Here is a 9,265-nt window from a genome sequence, read left to right on the forward strand (position 1 = left end):
CAATGCTAACATATGTTGATTAAGAAATAGTATTTTATCCAGACCTAGTCTTTCAGTAGATAGCATAAAGACACGTCTTGCTGTTAGATCCGTTCAGTGCTATACCACACCAATGTCATCTTATTTCATTAAGGCTTAGAAATATGCGGACTGACATTGCAACCTTTCACGATAGGTAGCCAAAGCCTATCTAGGTTGTGAAATTCTTCTTTTTCTTTTGCAAAGCATTGCATAGATCTGACCGTGTTACCTTAAAGTGGACGACGCCCACAACCGGTCTACTAAGCAAAAGACTTAGACTTTGTTTCCTTCTTATGCATTTAAATGTTTGTAAAACATCTTATAAATGCACAAGCAAACACAATGTAATACTAATAGTGATTCTATTCGTGCGAGACTGCTCGAATAATACTGAATCGGGTTAAAAGTGGATTGTAGAGTTTTACGTATACAAGCAAGATTCTATTCGGGCGAAACTTGCTCGAAACATGCTTTTCAGTATACCAAACCTAACAATCTCCCACTTATACTCAAAACATTCTTTCGAGTATACCCACTGTGATGAGTCTCGTTCTAAGCCTTGGTTACTGGTCAGTATGACGTGCTTTATTAAATAATATCTGCAAAATAGTTGCTAAAGTGTGCAGGTTGAGGTACTAAATCAGGAGGAAAGGATCAGAAGGAATTGGCGTGAAAAAGCAGCAAATGGTGTGCAACTGGCCAGTATGAGCAAAAAAAAGTACGAACCGACAATTATGGGCAGAAAAGGTGCAAACTGGCCAGGATAGATGCTACAGAACTGGACACAAGAAGGAAGGACTTGCTTGGAACAATCAACTACAAAAGAGGGGCAAAATTGTCATATCGCATGAAGAGGCAGCACTAGAAATTAGGGCAAGCCACCCTATAAATAGGAGTTGAACATAAGGAGGAATCACTTTTGACTAATCATTTTATCACTTTTATCATCACTTTGAGAACACTTTGTGGGAGAATAGCTCCATTAGCTCTAAGTTCCACTCTCTAAATCCAGCAGCCTGCCATGAAGATTCCGGCCACCAGCCGGCGGGGAGTCATCATGCCTGAATCATTCCAGCCGCCGTAGTCCAGTTCCAGTTTCAGAAGAAGCTATCAGCCATTTACATGCTTTCTTTTAATGCTTTCTTAGGTTAAGAACTTGTTTTACTTGCATTTGGCTCGGATTTCGGTAGTTAATCTGTTTGAAGCATCTTTTGGTTTGAACGTTTGAATGAAGTTATGTTTTTATGGTTTGATTTGAGTTTTAGCTTTGTTATTGCTTTAAATCTCTCTAGTTAGCTAGATCTGATAGTTTTATGTTGATTTCTGTTGTTTAAGTGCTTGAATCTGCCTAGTTTGTTAGATCTAGTTTTTCCTTAATGTTTACAAGTTTTAATATGGTTAAGTTTCTAAAAAATGCATGGAATTCGTTTCTGCTTGTTTCTGTCACCCTGTCCTGTTGACCAGTATGCGTAAATTTCAGTTTTTCTTGCTTTCGTTCTTAATTTCAAGTTAAATATTGCATTTACGAATTTTTGAGCTTGAGCATTCATCAATAGAGTTTGTTAGATCTGGTTAGTTTAGCTTGGTGAAGAAGAAAATGTCACAGTCAAAGATATGTTGCTTTTCTTACTTTTTGCTTTTGTACTTGCACTTTTTTCAGCTTTTCTGCAAACCCAACAGCCAGTCTGCCAGCATGTCCTTTGATTCCCTTTACCTTTTGTCTAGCCATTTTTAGTAAGTTTCGTCTAGTAGCTTCTCATATGCATAACTAGGTGTCCAACTTTCACATTCACGTACACATCCAACAGCATTAAGCATTTAGTTACTTACTGGTCAGTATAGGTAGAGTCTCATTTTAATTTTACGCCTAGGTAGAACTCAACCCCAAAAGCGTGGTAGCTAACCAACCCTTCCAAAATGTCTTTGCAATTTCACTTCGCCTACATCCATCTCTGTGGGATCGACCCTTACTCCACTATACTAGCCAGTAGAAGTGGGTTTAGGTATTTTTGTTGACAAGAGGTTTTAGGCACAGACCCAACGACACAGCTAGGTCTAGGCACCCTCCTGGCCATTTGACACGCACACACTCAGAGTCGCCGCCCTAATATAAAACCTCGTCCTGTCAAATGGCGCTGCTGCCGGGGATGGATGGCGTATCATGTGCTTTTGTTAAGAATTTTGGTGTAAATATTGTAAATAAACTTTTTTTTTTATTTTTTGTGTTCCGCAGTTTAAAGACACTGAGTCCAACTGGCTAAGGAGAGAAGGGGTAAATCCAGTTACCGCTCATTCAGAATTAACCACTGCCTTGCCCGTTGACTTGGATACGAGCAGTGAGGAAGATTGCGACACAACCATCAAGAGTAATCCGGATTCATTATCCACATCTGAAGAGGAGAAAGCCAACATGGCTGACGACCAGGAAGATGATCCTGAGATTGGCTCACTGTATGTCCACTTAATTGGTGAACCACTGCAAGCCATCGTCACGACCCTAGGAAAAGAAGCAGTCTACGTGAAGCCCCACATTATGGCCGTCCTGCCTGTGTTCTTGGGGAGGTGTTGTGACAACCCTTATGAGTTTTTACATGAATTTTGCAAGATCTGCAAGACACAGAAGCGGCCATCGGGATCAAGCGAGGATGACTATAGGCTGAAGGCCCTTCCCCTTGCTCTTAAAGGGGAGGCGAATACTTGGTTCATGAGGCTGCCACCAAATTCTATCAGAACCTGGTCTGACTTCAAGATGATGTTTTTGGATCAGTTCTTCCCAGCGGCCAAGACAAGAGCACTCAGGGAGGAAATCCGAGGAACTACACAAGGTTATGATGAGACCTTGAATCAGTATTGGTCAAGATACATGGGTCTGTTGGAGGCATGTCCAAACCACCACATGTTGGAAATAGAAATTTACTCGATTTTCTATGAGGGGATGAATGAAGAGAGCAAGGACTTAGTGAACTCATCGAGTGGAGGAAGTTTTTCCAAACTACGAGTTAGTAAGGCCAAGAGAATTATGGAAAGACTTCTCTACGCGAAAAGGGCCTATGACGATCCACGTGCTCCCCTGCCCAGGAGAGGTATGGCGAATGCTGCAGCGGTGTGAAATGATGATCAGTTGGAGAATCGGATTGACAAGCTCGAGAGGGCACTTTTGTCGGCAATTGAGAATAATAAACCGCAAGCTCCTCCAATCAGGGCCACCACAGTAACTGCCCAAGAGGATCACTATCGAAATACGACTGGGCTTTGGAATTCAAATAGGAGCTCGAATCCTGGAAGGCAGAAGGATGCACCTTGGAAAGAACACCCGAACTTTAAATGGGAAGAGTGAAACTCTAACCAGCCTAACTCTGCTCAGAATTTCTATAATGGACCCCCAACCCAAGATACACAGCCGAACTGGTTAGGAAGAAACCAGCATCACCACCCCAACCAGTTCAGGCAGTACCCTTCACACCAAAATTAGCCAAACTACCCATACAATCAAAACCATCCAAACTACCAGCCGCTTCCCACCGACCAGTATAACTTCCATCACCAAAAAAATCCCTACCAAAACCACCCAAATCCCAATCATAGTCAATGCCACAACTCTAACCAACTCAACCAGTACCCCTCTCATCAAAATCAGCCAAACTATACCTACCACCCACACCCTAACACCCAGTATAATCCCCACCATCAGCAGAACCCCAACCATTTACCACACCAAAACACGCTAGGAAGATCTATGGAAGAGATGATGGGAGAGATGCTTGCTTCACAGAGAAACATGAGGAATGATCTGCAGTCAAACAATGAGGTGGTGCAAGGCATGCAAAACGCCCAGAAAGAGCATAAGGCATATATGGACATGCTGAATAATCAATTTTCCCACCTGGCCAGTTCGATGAATGAGATTTGTGGAAATTCGGGAAGGCTCCCAGCCACGGTGCACATACCTGACAAGGATAATGTGAGAAAGACATTATGGTTGGGAACATCCTACAAGGAGCCTGAATGGAAGGAGTCATTGGGGGAATCAAGCAAGACGAAGGATAAGGGGAACATACTGACCAAGAGGAGTGGTCCTGATGAAACTGAACCAGTTGTTGAACCTCAAATTATCGAGGCCCCAAAGGAGAGTTCAAGGGAAACCACTGAAGAACCTGAAGAAGGGGTGAGGAAGGTGGAGGAAGATGCTGCCAAGATGGCTGAGGGTCCGGACCTCGCATCTAAGGCAGTAGGAGATAAGAGCCCAGCAGAACCGATAAGAGAACCAGAGGAGGAACCTGCCAAGCCAGTAGAGAAGGCAGAAATCAAGAAAGTGATGGAAACGGAACCACAAGTCCCTACAGCCCAGTCTGTGGCAGAAGAGTCAACCTTGACGAAACCCGAACCGGTAAAGTGGAAGTTGGTATTGAGGGATGAGTTGAAGGAGAAGCAGAGGCCGACGCGTGTATCGAAAAGATACCTCGGGCATGGGATGGCAAAGAAGACAGGGGCAACCACTGCATCTAAGGCAATGGAGATTTCGAGCGATGAAGATCAGGAGGATCCTACAAAACCTGGGGAGATCCCGACTTGACTACTGCCCAGAAGGAAAGCTACCCAATTACAAAATCAGAATCGTCTACCGCTACTAGCCAGGAAGAAGGGACTCCTACAAAACCTGGGGAGAACCTATCTGAAGGGCCAAAAGAGGAGGTGGTCACTGAAGCCCGAGAGCGCCAGTCTACTGCCCAGGAAGAGATACCAGCACCAGAAACCGACGTACATGAAAAGCAAGACAAAGAGGAAAGATACGACCAAGAAGAAAGAAAGAAGAAAGGAAAGGGACAGCAAAAAGAAGGAGACCAAGAATTCCAGGGAGGTCTTAACGGCCATTATCATCAGGAAGCTGGAACGATGGCCCAAACTGATCAGGAGCAAGGACCCCTCAAACCATCGTCTACGGCCCATGGAAAAGAGGAAAATCATGGGGACTTTCAAGAATCATAAGAAAAAGAGAATGACACCTCCGATGATGTACCACCTGAAATACCCAGCACAACAGCTACACAATGCACCACCCCGAGGAGGAGCCGAAGGAAGCAATGACACACCCCCACACTGACCAATTAGTTTTTTTTAGATTTTCGTAATTTTTAGTTTCTTTTAGTTTTACGTTTATGTGTTAATATGTTTGTGATAGCATGCGCATACCCCTTTTCATAAAACTTAGTCTATTTCATAGTCTAAGTGTGAGAAGGCTGGGGTTTACACCAAATATGTGTATAGGTTGTTTAGAAATTTTCATTATGTTATGTGATTTTTGTTTGTTAAGTATTATATCTTCTCCCACTTAGCCTATTGCATAGTCTAAGTGTGAGAAGTTTTGTGGACTTAGTATGTTTTGCATATCTAGTTTTTTGTTCTACTTTGTCTATAGGCTCTCTATGTTAGTTACTCTTCCCCCACTTAGCCTATTGCACAGTCTAAGTGTGAGAAGTTTTCATATGTAGTATGTTTTCCATGTGTTATGTGTTTTTCTATGTTTTCTGTGTTTCTATGTGTTTGATACTAGCCGTCCTATTTTCCACTTCACTGAGCTACTTGAGGGCAAGAAAGGATGAAGTGGGAGGGGGAACCTAATGGCCAATATAACTGTATATATGTGTTGTCACGTGTCGAGTCAGTCCCTAGTAAGTCAGTTTAGGTTACGTTTTTTTTTTAGGATATGTGTTCAATGAACGGGCTTAAAACTCAACTGTTTCAAACTGACGGTGAGGGGAATTGATGGAAATAAAGCATGCTAAACAATGGAAACCACCCCTCCCAGTAGATCCTAGTTAGTACAGATGATGCGAGTATGAGAGAAAAGCCCAAACTTAAGGCCAGATACGAAAGCACTTTTAAATGGTGAGTTAAAGGCCTAAAGTGGAACTACTTTCCGCTAAACACATAAAAAAAAAAAAAGAAGAGTGGCTGCCACATGATGTCTAGGGCGAAGTGACCGCGTGTAGCAAAATCCTAAGGGCAGTAGGAAACCTCCCTCTAAAAAAAAATAAAAATAAATAAATAAATAAATAATAATCCCTTCCCTTAGAACCCTTTTTTTCTAGGCCCTCTCCTTTAAACCCCGATATAACCCACTAGCCACTAGGACTGTGTGTATGAAAGACATAAGGCAAGAGGCTACTGATCAAGAGCAGAGGCAGAGAACCAACTGGAGAAAGAAGCAAAAATTGAAGAAAACTGACCAGGAAGAAATACTTGGTCCTAACAAAAAAAAAAAAAAAGTGAAAGAGAAAGAAGAAAAATGGAGAAAATGGCCTGAAAAATATTATCCAGACCACAAAAAAAGAGAAGAAGGAATAAGGGTGGCTAAGCCACAAAGGAGTCTACTGACCAGTTGGAGGCCGAATCCTGAAAAACATCAAGCCAAGCAAGAAGAGATGCCAAGCGCCCAAGTACACACAGCTCCTCCGCATCGGAATAAAGTAATGTTATTTTGAACCTTAGTGCCTTAGAAACATCCACCCCAAACGTTATAAGCCCAAAGCCCCGTTACAAGCCAATAAAGACCCTTAGGAGTTGCACGTGAGATCTAAGTCCGAAACATTTGTGGTTCAGCATTTTGAGGAAAACAGTCCTAACATCCCTAGTGAGGAATGAGTGACTGAGCGAATCTAGTATTTGACTAAGGGTTTAGGCAATCTTAACAAGCGGATGTACTGGCTAGGGAAGAAAAGGGGATCGGCGGATGTTCGAGGCTGCTTACAGCCGGATTGAACTCAAACTTGAAGGGAAGAATGGTTGAAAATATAGCCTATTCAATGTGTTTTTGTTTATGTGTAATTTTTCTTTTAGTGTTTTTTCTATTTGCGTCAAGGTTTTTAGAGTGTTGCGTCTTTTGTTCTTTTTAGTTTAGGTCGGTCAGGGAGGTAACCAGGCTTGCGAACTCAACTCATTATTTTTATTTGGCTTGTTTCTTCATACTTGAGGACAAGTATGTGTTAAGTGTGAGCAGTTTGATGAGTCTCGTTCTAAGCCTTGGTTACTGGTCAGTATGACGTGCTTTATTAAATAATATCTGCAAAATAGTTGCTAAAGTGTGCAGGTTGAGGTACTAAATCAGGAGGAAAGGATCAGAAGGAATTGGCGTGAAAAAGCAGCAAATGGTGTGCAACTGGCCAGTATGAGCAAAAAAAAGTACGAACCGACAATTATGGGCAGAAAAGGTGCAAACTGGCCAGGATAGATGCTACAGAACTGGACACAAGAAGGAAGGACTTGCTTGGAACAATCAACTACAAAAGAGGGGCAAAATTGTCATATCGCATGAAGAGGCAGCACTAGAAATTAGGGCAAGCCACCCTATAAATAGGAGTTGAACATAAGGAGGAATCACTTTTGACTAATCATTTTATCACTTTTATCATCACTTTGAGAACACTTTGTGGGAGAATAGCTCCATTAGCTCTAAGTTCCACTCTCTAAATCCAGCAGCCTGCCATGAAGATTCCGGCCACCAGCCGGCGGGGAGTCATCATGCCTGAATCATTCCAGCCGCCGTAGTCCAGTTCCAGTTTCAGAAGAAGCTATCAGCCATTTACATGCTTTCTTTTAATGCTTTCTTAGGTTAAGAACTTGTTTTACTTGCATTTGGCTCGGATTTCGGTAGTTAATCTGTTTGAAGCATCTTTTGGTTTGAACGTTTGAATGAAGTTATGTTTTTATGGTTTGATTTGAGTTTTAGCTTTGTTATTGCTTTAAATCTCTCTAGTTAGCTAGATCTGATAGTTTTATGTTGATTTCTGTTGTTTAAGTGCTTGAATCTGCCTAGTTTGTTAGATCTAGTTTTTCCTTAATGTTTACAAGTTTTAATATGGTTAAGTTTCTAAAAAATGCATGGAATTCGTTTCTGCTTGTTTCTGTCACCCTGTCCTGTTGACCAGTATGCGTAAATTTCAGTTTTTCTTGCTTTCGTTCTTAATTTCAAGTTAAATATTGCATTTACGAATTTTTGAGCTTGAGCATTCATCAATAGAGTTTGTTAGATCTGGTTAGTTTAGCTTGGTGAAGAAGAAAATGTCACAGTCAAAGATATGTTGCTTTTGTTACTTTTTGCTTTTGTACTTGCACTTTTTTCAGCTTTTCTACAAACCCAGCAGCCAGTCTGCCAGCATGTCCTTTGATTCCCTTTACCTTTTGTCTAGCCATTTTTAGTAAGTTTCGTCTAGTAGCTTCTCATATGCATAACTAGGTGTCCAACTTTCACATTCACGTACACATCCAACAACATTAAGCATTTAGTTACTTACTGGTCAGTATAGGTAGAGTCTCATTTTAATTTTACGCCTAGGTAGAACTCAACCCCAAAAGCGTGGTAGCTAACCAACCCTTCCAAAATGTCTTTGCAATTTCACTTCGCCTACATCCATCTCTGTGGGATCGACCCTTACTCCAGTATACTAGCCAGTAGAAGTGGGTTTAGGTATTTTTGTTGACAAGAGGTTTTAGGCACAGACCCAACGACACAGCTAGGTCTAGGCACCCTCCTGGCCATTTGACACGCACACACTCAGAGTCGCCGCCCTAATATAAAACCTCGTCCTGTCACACTGCCAAAAACTCTCCCACATACACAAAGCAGGTATTGATACTAGATATATCGAACTACCATTCATTTCAAAAGGTGAAAGAAGAATCTGCTTGGTTGTTCTCTGATAATATCTTTTTCACCATAATATCTTTGCTACGTACTTGATCTTTAATTAATTTCATCCCCATATGTGATTGCTTAGCTTAATAAACTCGTGTTTCCCTTGAGTTAGCCTTTACTAGAGTAATAAAAAAAATAATACTCATAGGCATACTCAAACTTACGATTAAAGCTATTAGGAAGATATTCCTAAGTTAAACACATATTCAGAGGATGACTTACTCGATCACTGATTAGTCATAAAACTAAGACAGTGTAACCCCAAGGACATTACATGAATGACTGGTAAACTAGAATATAGTTACTAGTCTTTCTCAAGCACTAGGGTATATTCATTACCTCAATCAAAAATCCTTTGCCATGGTTAATATGATATATACTTGTTATGCATAAGCATAACTAATATCAAACTTAGTACACATTATAGCATACATGAGACAACTATCTCCGAAACTAGTCTCATATTTCTTGATCTCACTAAGCGTCAAACGACACTTAACTAGAGACAAGACAATTCCATCTTGAGAGGTATAAATCTTTTCATGGAATTTC

General features: G+C 41.3%; 1 protein-coding gene across 1 annotated transcript; it reads left to right on the forward strand.

Moving 5' to 3' along the window:
- The first annotated feature begins 2,150 nt into the window (after positions 1–2,150).
- On the forward strand, positions 2,151–3,130 carry LOC148932250 (uncharacterized). Its single transcript, XM_089065044.1, has 2 exons — positions 2,151–2,177; positions 2,255–3,130. The coding sequence occupies exons 1-2, from the start codon at positions 2,151–2,153 to the stop codon at positions 3,128–3,130; spliced, it is 903 nt and encodes a 300-aa protein (XP_088921170.1).
- The last annotated feature ends 6,135 nt before the right edge of the window (positions 3,131–9,265 follow it).

Source organism: Salvia hispanica, chromosome 2, assembly GCF_029641045.1.
Source record: "Salvia hispanica isolate PSC_SH4W2 chromosome 2, Shi_PSC_v1, whole genome shotgun sequence".
NCBI classification, from domain to species: domain Eukaryota; kingdom Viridiplantae; phylum Streptophyta; class Magnoliopsida; order Lamiales; family Lamiaceae; genus Salvia; species Salvia hispanica.